The sequence below is a fragment of the Rhinoraja longicauda genome, chromosome 13 (assembly GCF_053455715.1).
Source record: "Rhinoraja longicauda isolate Sanriku21f chromosome 13, sRhiLon1.1, whole genome shotgun sequence".
Classification (NCBI taxonomy): Eukaryota; Metazoa; Chordata; class Chondrichthyes; order Rajiformes; family Arhynchobatidae; genus Rhinoraja; species Rhinoraja longicauda.
Genome location: NC_135965.1, coordinates 26,727,670 through 26,746,575, shown reverse-complemented (window position 1 = coordinate 26,746,575; position 18,906 = coordinate 26,727,670). Strand labels below are relative to the sequence as shown.

The following is an 18,906-nucleotide window of genomic DNA, read 5'->3' as shown; positions in this document are numbered from 1 at the left end:
TCAGGAATGCAGATGACAAACAACAGTGAAAATGGCACCGACGATGCACAACTGACCATAAGCCTCCAATCTGAAGAAAAATCATTCACTACCACCCCGTGACTCTTACCAAGTTTGTATTATTTGGCCAGCTCAGCATGGATCCCATGAGATCTAACCTTCCTGACAGGACCTTGTCAAAGACCTTGCACCCTTGGTTGCAGATTGTGCAGTTCCAGTAAAGCTGCATCTGAAATGCTTCAGAGGGAAAAAGCTACTTACCTGTGTAATCAACCCCAAATTATGTAGCAAAAGAAACTCCAGCATTTTATTCTCATGATTGGAAAGTACCTGTTTTTATTTCAGAGAAAATTGAAAGAACTGTCCAAATTGAGGCTTCTACTGTGGAGATTGAAGAACGTGGAGTGAAGCTGCGTCTCACCGTGGTTGACACACCAGGATATGGAGATGCTATAAACAGTCAGGACTGGTATGTAATTTGTAAATTCGTTAATGTTTGTTTGAATTTTTCATATAGCCGGGCAGGCTCAATGTATCACAGCTTTGCATTCCCAGAACATCTGCTGCTGTAGAATATTTGATCGTGTACCAACTCCAGGATCTACAGCTACTCAAATGTAAACATTGCATCTGCATATTTATAACTTCTGCTTTCTGGTTACTGCCTTTTAAAAATACAATGGAAATGCAATGATTGAAAGTGTACTTAGAAGTACACTGGTTTAAGATGTATGCATGGAGAAAAAGGGGTATAGAGAGATATGGGCCAAACGCAAGCAGGTGGGACTAATGTAGATGGGGTGTGTTGGTTGGTGTGGGCAAGTTGGGTCGAAGGGCCTGTTTCCATGCTATATATGACTCTGCTTCACACTTTGCTCTTCAGGTCTAATGCAGTATTCTACAATCATACCAGCTACTTGATACGTTCCTTGGGTTGAGATTTGGCTTGTGTCCCAGACCAGTATGTTGATTGTTTTCTCTGTTCTTCAGCTTTGAGACGATTATTTCCTATATTGATGAGCAATTTGAGCGCTATCTGCACGATGAAAGTGGATTGAACAGACGCCATATTGTTGATAACCGGGTCCACTGCTGCTTTTATTTCATCTCTCCTTTTGGTCATGGGTAAGCTAATTTATTGATTCAGGAAACCAAAATACAATTTACTGGCAACAGTTGTTGGAGCCTTTCTGAGGTACTGAAGTGGAAAGGCTTGTACAGTCATTGTGCAATTGTAAAATATTCAAATCTTTGACTGTATCCTGAAAGAGAAATCTGGATATTTTAATGTGCTCTAACTCAAGAGGATAGAAATCAAGACAATTTGTTTGCAGTGTCACTCACTGGAGGTGTGTCTTTTTTACAGATGCATTAGTGCAGTGTATTAGTCAGGCAAAATTATGTGAACTGCATTTTTCATAAGGTGTCACGGTTTAAGCATCTGCAGATGGAGGGAATGTGTGACAATTAGCTAGTCAAAGCAAATCAGGAAGGTTAGCTCAGGACTCCCCTAAGTATATCGTAACATCTTACTGGTGTTCAGTTTTGAATGCAAGTGTAGTCATACGGATAATTTGGCTGTGGGAGGTAAATATGGGATGGTGAGGGAATGGGATGGTCAGTCAATTTAATTTTTGATTTTGGGAAGCTGTTATGTTATAATCTATATTCAGGGACAAATTAAGTTATTTGTTTTAAGAGTAGATTTATAAAAAATATTAGTGCAAATTGTTTTGTTTTTTTTTATTGATGAGGGGAATGCTAAAGGGGCTCACTAAAGTATAATCTTGTCAGTGCAATTGATGCCATGGAATAAGAGATTGAGGAATGATAAACAAATGTAGAGTATAATGATGCAACAGCAAAATAAATTGAAAGGTATATATAAATAACTGTTAGAAGTTGGGAGGACAGGTTGATAAAGTGACCATAAACACAACTCTCAGTGGCCATAAACACAACCTTGTTTTTGTAGTTCCACAAAACACTCGTCTGCTTTGACTGTAACTAGAATACTGCATCCAGTTGGCCTACGCTCCTATTTTCACTCTCATTTGCATATGGCACTGGAAGTTAATCCAGTGATTACTACTTGATGGTCCTGCTTTTTAAACTTCTGGATTATGAACTTCGGTTTTGCATTATTAAGGGCTAGTTACCTGGTATTACTGACTATTAGTTTATTATATTATTGATTAATGTATATTGTGTGTTATTGCTTTAATGGGCCTGTAAAGCTGCAGCAAGCAAGAATTTCATTGTTCTGTTGCTGGTACATATGACAATTAAACACTCCTGAATTTTGATCCCTGCCCGCTCCTGTCGACCCTCTCTGCCTTTGCTAATGGTTGGCCAACCATCTGCCACCTGCACTTTAGCTCTGACTACCTCACTGACCACAGATGCTCATAAGTGAGTCCAACTGCAGCTCCAGCCGTACGACGCGGTGAGTCAGGAGCTGCAGTTGGACGCACTTCCCGCAGGTGTAGTCACCAGCGACACTGGAAGTTTCCATGATCTCCACCTCCTGCAGGAGGTGCACACGACTGCCCTAATGCCTGACCACAATAAGGCTAAGTTAGAAAGACTTTACTTTAACTTTTCACTGCTCGGCTTTATTGCTGAAGCCACTCAAGATAAAGCCTCGGCCACTTATCACTCGAAGACTGCACTTGGAACTCAAACACAGCTACACTCACAATGGCTGCTTCACAATAGCTGCTGTGCTAGAACTGGTCTGCCTTTTATTCAATTCGATGGTCTGTTTCTCATTGACTGCTTTTTAAATATCTCATGCTCCTCTTCATAGTTCCATAGTCTCTAATCAGGAAATGTTAGTGCTTTAATAGTGTTCAAAGTCATCAAGCAGTTAGATTGACTGGGGAATAAAAGAAAAACTTTTCTAATAAATGATTGGCAATGGAGCTGAAGTGATGAACGATTCTTTTAATAAAACCAAGTAGTAATCATCTTGAAATCAGTGCCTGGAAGGATGATGAAAGCAGATTCAGTTCTAGTTTTTTGTAGGGAATTTAATAGCTTGAGGGAGAGAATATTTTGCAGCTAGAGACAAATAGCTGTGTGGTGGGATTGAATGAATTGCTCTCAAAGTTGGAAAGGGATTAGCAGGCTGAAGGATTTCATGTGCAGGAGTTGCTACCTCAAAAAGGTAGGCAACATCACCAGGGACCCATCCCACACTGGCCGTGCTCTCATTTCACTCCCGCCATTGGGAAGAAGATATTGGGACCTAAAAACTCTCAGGAGCAGCTTCTTTCCAACAACCATCGGGCTATTAAACACTACAACCTCCAACTAAGCTCTGAACTACAGAGATTAGGGGGAGGGGTTGTAGTTGACTCTGCACTATTATTGGCTGCGTTTTTATATATACCGATCTTTTTGTGTATTGTGTTTACAGAGCGTTATGTTTACATATCTGTTATTCAGCTGCAAGTAAAAGTTTCATTGTTCTGTTTTGGGACATATGACAATAAAATGCTCTGGGCACTAGAAGCACATGCAAAGTGGGAAGATGTCTGTCTCTTTAAAACTGAGTTATGATTTTTCTGTTTCTATTTCAGTTTTCTTTCTTCACTACATTCCACTAAATAACTAAGACAAAACAGGACAATTCAGACTGATCCATTCATCGTTGAAAATGTTTTTTCATCATTTTTTATTCTTGTTTCATTTGTTTAATTTTTAGACTGAAGCCTCTGGACATGGAGTTCATGAAGGCTATACACAATAAAGTGAATGTTGTTCCTGTCATCGCTAAGGCAGACACCCTTACACTGAAGGAAAGAGAGAGGCTCAAAAGAAGGGTAGGCACAGTAATCAGTGTGAGGTTATGTAAAAAATTGTTGATCATTGCTAAATGTAATGTTTTAAAGCTATGTATTTGCAATGAAAACTTGGGGTACGGAACAAACAGATTCAAATGGATTGCTTCCTACCAATTGCTGATCCATGTACCTCATGCTCCCATTTTTGCCCTGAGTTGGATGATATAAAACTCATGAGATGACACATGACTGAATCTCTGGTTTGACTGATCCTGAAGTTTTGGTTTCCATTTGTTAACTAGTCGAGTGAATGAGGGGGAGAAATGTTGGGAATTAATAGTATGCAGAAACTGACACATTTCCTGCCAAGTGTTGGTTTAGTGTCTTGTATGCTGTAGAATTGCCCTCCAGCAATATTTTGTTGGATGAATTTCTTACCTTTCACGCTAATATTTCCATGAAATTAACATGGTTTTATCTATTTTATTATATCATGCACTTCAGATAATTTGATTATCATGGTTTAACAGCACAAATTATAGGTTACTCGAAAGCATTACTGGGTACATTTTTACTGGATTTTTATCAAAGCACTCTTTTGGCTGTGACATTTTTTTGATGAAGGCAGTCATTTGATGTCAAGAATATCTTGCTGCCATTACAGCCCGAAGATGGCTAATGAGACCACTGCGATTTGTGAACTGATACAATCTTTCCAATGTTCAACAGATGCGTGTTTGTAGATGATCTTTATTTTGGAAAGGTTAGTGTAATGGCCCATCTCATACTTGCCATTGAATGAGTTAAAAATGGCTTGGAGCACTGCATATGCAATCAAGCATCTGTGCACTGCATCTTGATAAGTTTGGAGTTTTCTTGGTTCTGGGATGAAGCTGATATAGATGGAGCAGTTTGCATTCATGCTTTACATTATTTCCAGTGGGAAGCAATGCAATTTTGCATTGAGTTTGGAACAGTTAAATGGCCTGCATGAACTCCTGCACATGGGATTGGGCCTGTGAATGTCCTGGTTGTCAGAATTGTAGTCTGCATGCTATCAGGTAGCATATATGGAATGAAAACTCATTTTTGATGACCAAATTGGGAGGATTTGTCACACTCCCTCTCCATTTGAGCCAAAGACGTTACATCAGATCAAAAAGGCCTTCTATTGTGGGTGTTATGCCCAGCATTTCCCTTGATGCAGCTGGGCATTGGAGAACCGTTGCACCTCGTGATGTTTTGGGAGCAGTTCTTCGTCCACAGAGTAAAGTTATATGATAGTTTTGAAAAAGTGGGGTACATCTTTGAGATGGGGTTAAGAACAGTCTCCTAGCTGAGTAGAATTTTAAAATGCTCCTTCCAACGGATGATTGTGTCTGTCCTTGTCTCTTTGGTCTTCGTGCTGTTGATGGTCTTAATGTAGTTAAAGATTCTGCATGTGTCTTGGACGTCCTGCCACATTTCCACCCATACTCTGTTTGTCAGGAAGTGAAGTGTTTGTTTACCTTGGACTTCACTGCCTGTAGTTTTTCTTTCCCTGGAATACAATGGATTTCCAATCAAGACCACTTTGTTTAATTGTAATTAGTTCCTAGATCGCTTCGTTTTCACTGCACCAATCTTGTTTTCTTTCGGAGAAGCCAAGATTATTTGTTTAGTTATTAATTGTCATGTATTTCAACAAGCTCTGGCTCAGCTAGAGCACAAACAGTGACCTGTACTCATGACTGTGCAGTGCAACTACATACGCTGTGGAAAATGCCAAGGAGGATTCCTGAGAGGGTCAGACTAACCCTCCTTATGACTTTGTTGCATTATTGGAAAGAACGAGCCTTTGGAAAGGAAGGAACTCAGAAAGTTAACTCCAGTGGAGTCACTGTTTTATCGGTGTAGGCGGCCAGGGTAATGCAGTCCTCCCGTCATGCAGTGACCCTCTGTGGCTCCGGTTTCAACATACTAGGAGCATGGAGAACTAGCTGGGAACAGACATCATGACCTCCAATTCACTGTCGCATCGAACACCACAGCCCCACCCGGCTCAGACATGCCCCGCAAAGAGTGGGTCGCCCTGAACCGGCTCCACACGGGTCGGCCGGTTCAACACCAACATGCATCGTTGGGGGTTGCGTCCATCAGCAGCCTGCGTGTGTGGAGCAGACCAGCAAACAGCGCAGCACGTCATTTTCGACTGCACTGTCCTCCGTCCCCCTGGTGGAGGGGTAGACCTCACGGCCCTCGACAACAGCACATTGCACTGGCTACAGCGCCTGGAGGGCGTTACATAATTTCTGCTGCCTCAAACGCAAGAAGAAGAAGATTGTTTTATCTTGGTGAATAACTAAATCATATTCAACAACCACTTTTGCCAAAGGGACAAGCACAAGATCTTGTGGAAACACCGTCAATCTGTACACTGGCAGTTAGATTTTTGCCATTATCTGAGTGAGGAATTGCATGGACATCTGTGCAATGGTTGCAGTTGATGACTGCTGGACTGACCATCATTTGGTTTGCTCTGTTATTCAGCAGAATAACCGCTACTAGAAAATCCATGTTGAAAGGTCTCAAGGGTCCTCTTAACACTTCACAGGCAGCATTGCAACTCCTACGCTACAAGAGATGCAAGATACCCGGTCAGCCTGAAGATTTACTGAGCGTATGGTATGCTGAGAAACTGAAAATGCAATGAAAGCTATTCTATATCATATTGCTCAATGTTGCATCCTCTTCAACTGAGTAGCAAAAATGTTATATTGTTTTATTAAATCAGCTTGCTGTTCAACACCAGTGTTAAAATATTGCTGACAATATTTAGTTCCTCACAGTTCACACTACCACCCAGCTTTGTATCATCTGCAAATTTGCTAATGGTACTTTTAATCCCTTCATCCAAGTCATTAATGTATATTGTAAATAGCTGTGGTCCCAGCACCGAGCCTTGCGGTACTCCACTAGTCACTGCCTGCCATTCTGAAAGGGACCCATTTATCCCCACTCTTTGCTTTCTGTCTGCCAACCAATTTTCTATCCATGTCAGTACCCTACCCCCAATACCATGTGCTCTAATTTTGCCCACTAATCTCCTACATCTCCACATCTCCTATGTGGGACCTTGTCGAAGGCTTTCTGAAAGTCGAGGTACACTACATCCACCGGCTCTCCCTGTCAATTTTCCTAGTTACATGCTCAAAAAATTCCAGAAGATTAGTTCTTCCCCACCACTGATGTCAGACTAACTGGTCTATAATTTCCAGTTTTCTCTCTCTCTCCTTTCTTAAAAAGTGGGATAACATTAGCTACCCTCCAATCCACAGGAACTGATCCTGAATCTATAGATCATTGGAAAATGATCACCAATGCGTCCACAATTTCTAGAGCCACCTCCTTAAGTACCCTGGGATGCAGACCATCAGGCCCTGGGGATTTATCAGCCTTCAGTCCCATCAGTCTACCCACACCATTTCCTGCCTAATGTGAATTTCCTTCAGTTCCTCCGTCACCCTAGGATCTCTGGCCACTAGAACATCTGGGAGATTGTTTGTATCTTCCTTAGTGAAGACAGATCCAAAGTACCGGTTCAACTCGTCTGCCATTTCCTTGTTCCCCATAATAAATTCCCCTGCTTCTGTCTTCAAGGGACCCACTATTTTTTTCCTCTTCACATATCTAAAAAAGCTTTTACTATCCTCCTTTATATTATTGGCTAGCTTACCCTCGTACCTCATCTTTTCTCCCAGTATTGCCTTTTTAATTATCTTCTGTTGCTAACTGTTGTGTTAGAACTAGGCCATAGCTTGTACCTCTACAGCTCTGGTTATAAATCCTGGGGGTACAGCAATACCATTCTTGGCTCCATTATCAGTGATACTTGGAGCTCCATGGACAACAATAGAACATTCTTAAAGTGTTCCTAATTACAGTGACCTTTACTTTACATAATTTACTGATGACTAAGTGTTGGAGGCAGTAATTAACTGATTTAAATTGGCCAGATTAACCTTGATAGTTTTATTCCAAGCCAGGTGGGCGTCTTTTTTGCAATCGCCTGGATAAGAGGTGTGGCTAATTCTGGAACATGTGGTCAACACCACTGCTGGCATTGTTCCATTGGCACTCCATTGTGTGGAATCATTGAATTAGCTGGCCAGCAGTGTCTATAATGATGAAAATGTCTAAATGATGCTTGGGTACTTTGGCATTTCTGGCAAAAGATGCTTGCAAAATCATTGGGTTCCAAAGATATCCCAGCTCCTGTCATTTTCGTGGATGTGAATGTTCTCAGTGCTGTCTCCTTACATTAGTTATTCATAACAACACATGGTAGGACTGCAAAGCTTTGAAGCAATCCTTAAATTGTGGGATTGTGTTGATCTCTCTTGGTGTGGTGGAATATAATTCATTTGCAACTAGCTTTGTAAATGCCCAAGATCTGTTTTGAGTCTATCCACACAGCGATGGTGCCACACAACCCAATGGGGAATCTCTGATGTCATGGTCAGACTTGCAGGACTGTCGTGGTAACACAGTTTTTATTCTGTTAAGGACTGGTAAATGCATGTGTAGCTGGTAATTTGAGTGCAAGGTCAAGGGGTCCATCCTTCCATCTCCTCACCATCTGCTATATACTCTAACGGGTCTTTGCAACTGTCCAGTCCATCAAGAATATTGATCTCCCCACCATCGAAGGGATCTATAGGAGGTGCTGCCTCAAAAAGGCTACCAACATAATCAAGGACTCAAACCACCCTGGCCATGCTCTCATTTCTCCCCTGCCATTGGGAAGAAGTCTGAAAGCTGTGACCTCCTGGCTTGGGAACAATCATCATGCTCTTTTAAGCACTACAAACACCAACTAAATTTATGAACTGTTTTGGTTGCACTATGAATTATGGGGCTGTTTTTTTGCACTACTTGTTTTCATTTATTGAACTTTGTTTCCTTTGTTATGTGTGTGTGCCCCCCCCAGCCCCATCTCCCTGCTGTGCACATCCACTATTGACCTGAATTTTAATAGATGTGGACTGTCCTGAATTTATACCGAACAACCTCATTGTTTCCTCTGGCTTCACATTTCATGCTACTTCTCTCTTTATTTCAGAGCCTTTTTTTTTTTAACATCTTTGGCCTTTGTCCAACAATCTGTCAACCAAGCCCACTTTCCTTTATCCACCTATCACTTGCCAGGCTTTGTCCTGCCCCCAGCTCTTCCTGTTTTCTCCCCCCTACTATCATTCTGAAGAAGGGCCCCGACCTGAAATGTCACCTTTGTCTTCCGGAGATGCTGCCCGACCCGCAGAGTTACTCCAGTGCTTAATGTCTTTTTAAAAAAACAGCATTACAGTCCCTTGTTACCAACACATAGTTAGGAATATTTTTGAAAATTTAATCAGTAGACTGCAAAGGATTGATGACTGTGGCATTTCAGTTCACTGAGGACCTCTGTTAGCAGGACCGATGTGTTACAGCTATTCAGGATCTCGCCTTTCACCCCACCAGACTCCACATCTAACACACCATCCTTTGATATTTCCGTTACCTCACTGTGATTGTACCACCAGTCACATGTTCCCATCCCCACCCTTTTCTGCCTTTCGCACAGATACTGCTCCCTTTGCAACTCCTTGGATCACTCATCCCTTCCCACCCAAACCACCCCCTCCCCAGGACCTACACCTGCAATCACAAGAGACGTAACAACTGCCCCTATAACACCTTCCTCGCCTCCACCTAGTAACCCTCATCGCTTTTTCAGATGAGACAGAGGTTAGTGTGCAACTCCTCTAAGCTCATCTACTGCATGACCTTCTGTACATCAGCGAGACCAATCGTAGACTCGGCGTCTGTTTCAGTAAGCACTTGCACTCGGTCTGTCAAGACCTATGGGGTCTCCCAGTTGCTGACCATTTTAACTTCTCCCATTCCCATTCTGACATTCCTTTCCTGGACCGCCTCCATTGCCAGAGTGAGGTCACGCACAAACTGGAGTTTCCCCCCCAGTGCCCCACTTGGACACGCAGCTATTTCTTTCCTTCCCTTCCCCCCCCCCCCCCCCCCCTTCTCCTTCTACCTGCATTCCTTCCTCCAGCTTCATAATTCACAACTCTTCAATCCTTTTATTGCACACCTTCTGTCGTTTTATCTCTGGCCTTTGTCCACTATCATCCTATCAAACCCGCCCCCAGTATCAAACCCCACCTGTGTCAACCTATGACCTGACAGGCCATTTCCTTCCCCATCTCCTTTCCAGCTTCCCCTCCCCCCCACAAACAATCAGTCAGAAAAAGGACCCCACCCCAAAGTATCACTTATCCATGTTCTCCAGAAATGCTGCCTGGCCCGCTGAGTTACACAGCACCTTTTTAAAAAAAAAAAAATTGTATCCCATTTAAAGGCATTATTAACCAGGGTCTGGCAAATCCTCTGAAATTAGTTTGCCTTTTCAGATGTGAGCACTGACTGGATGTACCTAGCAATCAAAGATGATCCTGCCTGAGCTGTTCATTCTTCTAACCATTAATTATAGTCTGAACTGCCAGGCAAGCTCGCAGGCGATTGCTTGGCTGGAATCCATGTTGTGAACCTCAAATGGTCATTTATGCCCAATGTCTGTGCTTAGTTCCACAGAAGAAATTAAAGTGGTCAGAAGCTGGTTGTTTAATCTGGTCTTAAATGTGTGGAATGTGAAGTTGTATGAAGTGGAATCTGTGGTCTGAGGTCACTTGCTGCTTGTATTTTGTCCCTCTTTGGCTCTTGTTTGTCTTGTTGAAGATTATTTCTTGAAGTATTAACTTGAAAAGTAACGTGCAGTGATGTCCTTAGAATCAATTTGTGTAATTAAATTTTTAATGTGTCTATTTCAATTGTAGTTTAGTTGCTACTTTAATCAAATTGAATTTATATTAATTATATATTAACCTCAGTAAATTGTGATAATTACACATTTGACAAGTTTGTTTTCAATTTGTTATGCCACACATGAACTTGCTGATATAACTCAGCAATAATTTATGGTTTCACTTAACGTTAATAGCCACATTAATCAATGTGGTTAGACAAATGTTTAATTTAGATTACTTACAAAATCATTTTCAGGAGGTCTTAAAAAGATGGCTAAGGGAGAAATGAACAAAGATCTGTTAAAATAGGATGGGAGGAGAGCTCAAAACACTATTTTTAATCAGTTGGTTAACTGGCAATTACTACAATTATTCCATTTTATTCTCCACATTCCATTCAACTTCCCCCAGATTCTGCCACTTATTTGCACTAGGGGCAATGTACAGCGGCTAATTTACAGACCAACCTGCATATATTTGGAGTGCAGAGGAAACCAGAGCATCTGGTGGAAGCCAAAGTGGTCACAGGGCAAACTCCACACAAATGACACCAGAGGTCAGAATTGAATTTGGATTTCTCTGATAGCTGCACTAGTCAAGTCAAGTTTATTTGTCACTTACACATACAAGATGTGCAGTGAAATGAAAGGTCACCCACAGTCCAGCAATAGAGCAATAAAAATAAACAATTTCACACACAATCACAACCAACACAAAATAAAAAAAAAGAAACATCCATCACAGTGAGTCTCCTCCAGTCACCTCCTCACTGTGATGGAAGGCCAGAATGTCACTCTCAATTTATAGACCTATTTATATCTTGGTTTCAGTTTTTCTTCTTGACTTGCTCTGCCATGGAATGAAGTGATCAAAAATCTGTTTGGAATAAATTAGAGATCCTTCAGCTCTCCAAGTGATAGTCAAATCGGTTGTGGTTACCATGTGTGTGCATTACAGTTGAGCAAGGACACTGACTTGATGATCTGAGAAAATACTGCTACTCATTCTTTCCATCCTATAGCATTGTGGATTGCCTTTCACCAGAAGAACTGTAATGGCTCAAGAGCATGGTTCACCACCATCTCGACGGCTATTATGGAAGCTCAAAAATGCCAGCAATGCCCACATGCTACAATAATGATATATATTTTTAAATGTTTCCCTAAAACTACTTTTATAAATCTCTATTCCCCCTCATTAATTTGATTTTGAAGCAGGGTTTTGAGTGTTGATATCTTGTCTATTTTTCCTTTTTATAAAGATCCTTGATGAGATTGAGGAGCACGGTATTAGGATTTACCACCTCCCAGATGCCGAATCTGATGAAGATGAGGATTTTAAGGAGCAGACTCGAGTCCTTAAGGTACTTAAAAGCAGTAATTTTACAAATTATGCTTGATTGGTAATTGTAGTCTTGGTTACTTTACATCTGATAAATTTTGGAAGCTTTTAGATAACTTTCACTTAAATAATGTCTGCTGTCCACTCAAATAGATATAGCTCCTGTTAATTTTTTGTTTTTGTTTAGTCTATGTAAATCCTCGGCTGTTTAAGGCCAAATTGCGTTATGCTGGTGTTGCTTTATATTGGCACTTCAGTAACAAATTATAAATTCACAGTCAAGATAGATCAAACTATGAACCAAAGCAGTCTCTGCATTCTCCAGAGTTTTGAACTTTCAATTGAAATGGAAGTAGTTATATATTTTTTCTTTTGGCCAAGTATTTTCACAAGAGTCTTTGGCGTCTCCTTTTGTTCTATTCGTTATTTGAGATGAGACATCTGCCATTGGAAGTTTAGTTTAGTTTAGTTTATTATGGTCAGGTGTACCGGGGTACAGTGCAAAGCTGGAATTGAGACTTGTACGTACTCTACTGTGATAATTAAGACTGGTGCATTTGATCTCTACTGCTTCCAAAGTCTTCAAACAATGAAATGAAATAAGTGCTGGAAATACTCAGCACATTGGGCGGCATTTATGGAGATAAAATGTTTCATGTTGATGAAGCTTAATTAGGACGGATGAGGGGTTAGATACCACCTACAGGAAGAGACTACATAATGATCTTAGAATTATCCGTCAGAATAACAACACTGGATATGATGGGTAAATGGTCGAGTGGTGGATTATCATTAAATTCATTGATGATGAAAGGCAGCAATATGCCAGTAAGAAAGATGAAATATTGTTCCTTGGAACAATATGGAAAGAATATGTTTTGGGCAGTAAAAAGAGAAGGTAAAGGGACAGGTGTGAAAATATCCTGCAGTTGTATGGATATTTACTGTGGGAAGGGGGCGGAGAAGGAAGAATGAATTGAAGCATCCTGGAGGAGTGATGGTTGAAAAGGAGAGAGAAGTTGTGTCTGATGGTGTATGGGAACCCTATTCAAATTCTGGGTGGCAAAGGAAGGATGAGAGCGAAAATGTGGAACTTGTCAGCTATGGTGAAGGGAAATCACAGGGTGTGGTGTGAAAGTTTCCAGTTGTAATGAATAGACGTTGGTCTCAAATGTTAAGTTAATTCTAAGATTAGAGACGATGGATAGGACAAAGCGAATGTCAGTGAGAGAGTGAACTTTCCACGATCATCAAATTCTGCAACTTCAGGTAACTATATCAGAACTGGACATTTGTGCCTTAAGTAATCCATCTGTAATATTAGCTGTTTTCTCAGTCCATTAGCTGATGGGCATGTCCCACACTTCTGTTATTTGCAATTATTTAAACGTATTATCACCTTGTAACTGCCTCCATTCGTCCAAATGACCAGAAGACCACCATATTTTATCCCCGTGGCAATTCTCATCTTACTGTATCACAGATGTGGGCAAAGCTTAATCTTATGTGAAAGCAAAGACACTAGTTCATTATGTTTGCTGTTTGTTTAGTCTTTGAGTAACTAAACTCAGAAGCCGATGTAAAACACAAAGTTCTGGAGAAACTCGGTGGGATCGGCAGCATCTGTGGCGGGATTGGACAGACAATATTTTGGAGCAGGACCCTTCAGACTGATAGGAGAAAGCTGAAAAAGAGATGGGGGTGAGACCTATAGGTGGATATAGGTGAGGGGAGTTTGTTTGGCAAATAGGCAGAGTAAGTGACAAAGGCCCGAGATGAAAAGGAGGTGAAAGGGCAGAGAAGAGAAGTGAAATGTAAACCCACCGGTCATACCTTCTTTCCTCAACCCCTTATTGCTTTCTGTAGAGAATCTCACCACCAGTCACATCTTCCCCTTCCACTTTCCATAGCGCCATCTTCAACATGATCCCACCTCAACATGATCCCACCACCCTCTTCCCCTTCCACTCATATTCCTCCCTCTGGCTCTACATTTCATTTCTCTTCTTTCCTCATTCAACACCCTCCATCTCTAGGCTTTGCCATGTACTCCACCCATCTGCCAACCCCCCCTCACCTGTATCCACCTGTCGCATGCTAGGCTTTGTCCCACCCCCTCCTCCTTCCCTGTTTCTTCCCACACCCCACCCCCCTCCGCTCCTATCGTTCTGAAGGAGAGTCCTGAATTGAAACGCTGCTAGGTTCCTCCAGCACTTTGTATTTTGCTCAAGATTCTAGCATCTGCAGTTTTTTTGTGACCCCACAGGCTTATGGCTGTATTATACAAGAAAAGGTTGATGTCTGGGTTAATAACTGATCTTCAAAATTTTCTCACTATACGTTGCACATTTTTTACATTATATGTCTAGTCCAAAGCTACACTTTTAATCTATATTTTGGTGGTGAAAGGTGTGTTTTTTTGTTTGAGTCAGTCACTGACAGCGACACTAACCTTGGACTGGTATATTGTGTTTTTATGAATTTAGACCAGTATCCCTTTTGCTGTTGTGGGATCAAATCAGTTGATTGAGGCAAAAGGTAAAAAAGTCAGAGGGCGCTTGTATCCATGGGGAGTGGTGGAAGTGGAGAATCCTGAGCACAATGACTTCCTGAAGCTGAGAACCATGTTAATGTAAGTAGTTTGTTTGTATGCGCCATAAAAATGTTGATTCTTGCATCAAAATCAGATATTGAAAATATAAACAGACTGCGATGAAATGCCAGTTTTAAATGTGTCAGATATTTCTGCCTAATACTGAGAGATTTGCTCCTTAAGTGAATTTGATTGTTTGTGTGAAAACATATTCCTTTGTGTTAGTGTATATGAGAGTAGCAATCGAGAAATAAATGCAGGCAGTCTTTAAAACAAATATTATTCCTTCTTTCCCTCAACTATGGTAACTGATGTCAGTTAACCATCTGTCTTGTCTAAAGTGAAATATTCAGCATTGGTCATTATCTGATAACATGGAAACAGTCCTGCACAGTATCATACAGCACAGCAGCAGACCCTTAGGCACAACTTGCCCATACCTCCTGACCAAGATGTTTAATCTATGTTAGTCCTACCCACCTCCCTCTAAACCTTTTCTGTCCAAATGTTTTTTAAATGTTGTTCTAGTATCTGCCTCAACTACCTTCTCTGGCAGCTTGTTCCATGTACCCTCCATCTTCTGTGTGGAAAATGTTGCCCCTTGGGCTCCTATTAGATTTTTCACCTTGAACTGATGTTCTCTCGTACTTGATTGCCCAGCTCTAGATAAAAAACTGCATTCACCCTACTATTCCCCTCATGATTTTGTACACCTCGCCCATGTCGTGTACAACTGTAACATAGCATCCCAACTTATATATTCAATAAATACCCCGACTGATGAAAGCCAATGTAGCGAAAGCTGGCTTGACCACCCTATCTACCTGTGATGCCGCTTCCAGGGAACTATGCACCTGCACTCAAGATCCCTCTGCTTTGTAACACTCCCAGAGACCTGCCATTCACTGTGAAGGTTCTACTGTGGTTTGATGTCCCAAAAATGGTACACCAAGCATTCATCTGTATTAAACTCCATTAACCATTCTTTAGCCCACTTGTCCAGCCGATAAGGTCTTTGTGTAATTTGTGTTAACCATCTTCATTATTTATGATACCATCCACTTTAGTATCATCTGCAAACTGACAAATCATGCCTTGTACATTCTCAGCCCAATCTAGATAAGCATTAGCCATCAACCACCCATCTACACTCGTCCTATTTTATTTTCCACACGGTCCCATCAACTTCCCTCAGATTCTACCATTCGTCTACAGACTAGGAGCAATATACAATGGCCAATTAACCTACCAACCTGCATGTGATTGAGATGTGGTCTGTAACCAGAGCACCTGAAGGGGCACTTGATCACAGGAAGAATTCTAATTTCCACATGGACAGCATTTGAGATCGGGATCAAAGCCGGCTTTCTGCAGCTTGAATAGTTCTGCCACTGTCCATGCTTGGTCTTGAATCTAAATATTTCTTAAAGTCTGTGCCTCAAAACAGCAAAAGGTGCATTTGCTTTATGCAGCTGCTGGCTTCAGCCTGGGTTATCTAAAAACTTCATCATGGATTCATGGTGTATATTTGATAGGTGTCAACAATTACTTGCAACTACTCAAACCTGGGGTTAAGGTGCGATATTAAAAGAAAATGTTGTTACAGGTCCTTGTGGTTGAACTCTAATATAATTCTGTTTCTCCCATTTGGGATTTAGTAGATATATATATATATATTTAAATGTGGATTCAGATCCTTGGTACTGGTCAGTTTAAAAGATGAGTTAACTGCAAAGCCCAGTTTGTTTCACAAAATATTGTATTCATTTTCTCACTTGTGCTTGAATTGTCTAGAACACACATGCAGGATCTTCAGGAGGTGACCCAGGATCTTCATTATGAAAACTTCCGCTCCGAGAGTCTCAAGCAGGGTGGCAGGTTGTCCTCACATGGTTACATTCTCCCTCTGTCTCCTTCGTACGTACCAGTCATCTATCTCTTGACCGTCTCACCCTCAGAAAACATTAACAAAAGCATCTGGATACCACAATTTGTCCCCAGTTTTTTAAGGGAGGGAATGCTGATAATGTGTAATACACTGCTCCTGGAAGTCCTATTCAATCAATCAATTAATCAATCAAACAATTCCTGACATTGGCCCAATTTATTCATGCAGAATGATGTTTGGGTAGAAGGTATAATCTTTATTTGCAATATATCAATTTGGTATGGAACAGTCCAGAATGGAGCAAATTTATCTGATCAGTAACTTGTAGCTTTGGAACAAAAACTGACCACTATCTTCTAAAAATATGTATCTGCCCCACTTCACTGTGTTGTACCGAATTAAAAAGCAGAATGCATTAGCCTCCTTGCAATATGAATTAAGCGTTTGCAAAATAAATACTGCGCTCTTGAAAACAACAGGTCAGGTAAGGAATGTGAAACAGGGTTGACATCTCAGGCTGGTAAACCCATTGGAATTTTAAGTTGTGATGAAAGGTAATCAATCTGAAGTGTTAACTCTTATATTCTCCATTGTTGCTCCCTGACTTGCTAAATGTTCCTGGAAGTTTCTATTTTTATTGGCAGCTACTAACACCCTGCCTTTGCCCCAATATGGATAACTCAATGTGACCACAAATAATAAAGCAGAAGAATATGAATTGGGCAGCTACTTATAAAGCTACTTCAGTGGATGATAATCCCAATAGCCCATCCTCATTTAAAATGGAAGCTAATGCATGGCTTGGAAGCTATTGCTGGTCATGTAGAATTCTCTTTCATCATCCTATTTGCCTCTATTATACAACGTGTAAATAAAATTGATTGCAGGTTGTATAGAGGACCATGGGGCTCCTCCTGACAGCCCATTAAATATGAATGCATGGGCTTGAATTCCAACAAAAAAAATAGATTAAAAAAAAATCACTTCCTGGGTGATTCTGGGAATTGGGAGGTTATAGCATACATTGGTGAAAAGTTGTGGTATCCAGCTAAAAATTGGTGAAATCTTGAGGAGTTGAGAAGGGCCTTTCCTTTTTATTTGCTTCTTAATTTCTTTATTTAAAGAAAATCTCTTGGGAGATGTACCAGATTTGGGAACCAATCGGACAAGTTCCTAGAGAAACTTAACCAATTCTATGTTTCATGAATTGGATCTTGAACGTCAAACCCAGATTAAATCGATATAAATGTTTTAAATTCTTAATGTTATTTTCATATAATGTTTTAACATTTATCCTTTCCCCACCTTGAGCAGCACAGTTCCTGAAGTGAAGGTTCATTGATTTGGTAGGAGTAATTTTGAAATTCCATTGAGCTCCAAGTATGTCCAAATTTGCATTTTAAATAAAAAGCACCTTTAGCTTACACAGAACATACTTGTAATACTTTGTTTCTAGGGACAGGCAAGAGGAACATTACAGCAAGTGTAATTACTGATCACATAAAAATACTGCCATAGACCAAAAGACCATAGAGATATGTAGAAGAACCTTTTAGTGTAAGACCATGGATCCTTGAAGATCTTGATGAGTTAGGAGGTTAAAAATGGTATGCAACATACTTTCCTTTATTTGCTGAGACTTGGAATATATCAGTCTTTGCTGGAACTATACACTCATTGCGGACTCATCTGCAATTTGAGTGTTATGTACAATTTTAATTGCACATTATATTAAAGGTGTGAGAGTGGGTGGAAGGAATAGGAAAGCTGAGGAGATTTGAGTGTGTTGTTGGTATTGGAAATTTTGAGGGAAATTTGGATTGGCTTGGAACAGAAAAGGCTGAAGGGAAAAGTAATGACAGGGTTTAGAGTAAATAGGATGGGAAACGGGTCATTAGAAGAGGGGCCAAAAACCGATGAAAGTAATTACTTTTTGTATTGGAAGGAAACAAAAAAATATTTCTCCCAGAGGGTGGTGGTAGTCTGGAACTGTCTGTAGGGGTGGTTTAGGTTGTAAATATTCCATGAAGTTGCTGTGCTTCTATAGTGCATTCAGAAAGTATTCAGACCCCTTTACCGTTTCCACATTTTGTTACTTTACAGCCTTATTTTAAAATTGATTAAATTATTCTTTTTATCATCAATCTACACACAATACCCCATAATAAAAAAAGTGAAAACAGGTGTTCAGAAATTTTTGCAAAGTAATTAAAAAATAATAACTGAAATATCACATTTATATAAGTATTCAGATCCTTTAATCAGTACTTTGTTGAGGCACCCTCGGCAGTGATTACAGCCTCGGGTCTTCTTCGGTATGACGCTACAAGTTTGGCACACCTGTATTTGGGTAATTTCTCCCATTCTTCTCTGCGGATCCTCTCAAGCTCTGTGAGGTTGGATGGGGAGCGTCGATGCACAGCTATTTTCAGGTCCCTCCAGAGATGTTCGATTGGG

General features: G+C 40.7%; 1 protein-coding gene across 2 annotated transcripts in view; it reads left to right on the top strand.

The window, feature by feature from the left end:
• The window catches only part of septin2 (septin 2), a 52,780-nt gene that overhangs the window by 23,146 nt on the left and 10,728 nt on the right, over window positions 1-18,906 (top strand). Inside the window, exons 5-10 of one of the 2 annotated variants that reach the window (XM_078410622.1) lie at window positions 346-469; window positions 991-1,125; window positions 3,710-3,827; window positions 11,889-11,990; window positions 14,455-14,600; window positions 16,356-16,439. In XM_078410622.1, the coding sequence (XP_078266748.1) occupies window positions 346-469; window positions 991-1,125; window positions 3,710-3,827; window positions 11,889-11,990; window positions 14,455-14,600; window positions 16,356-16,439 (709 nt within the window). Of the gene's footprint in view, window positions 1-345; window positions 470-990; window positions 1,126-3,709; window positions 3,828-11,888; window positions 11,991-14,454; window positions 14,601-16,355; window positions 16,479-18,906 lie in introns of both variants that reach the window. The other variant, XM_078410621.1, reaches the window with a different exon arrangement.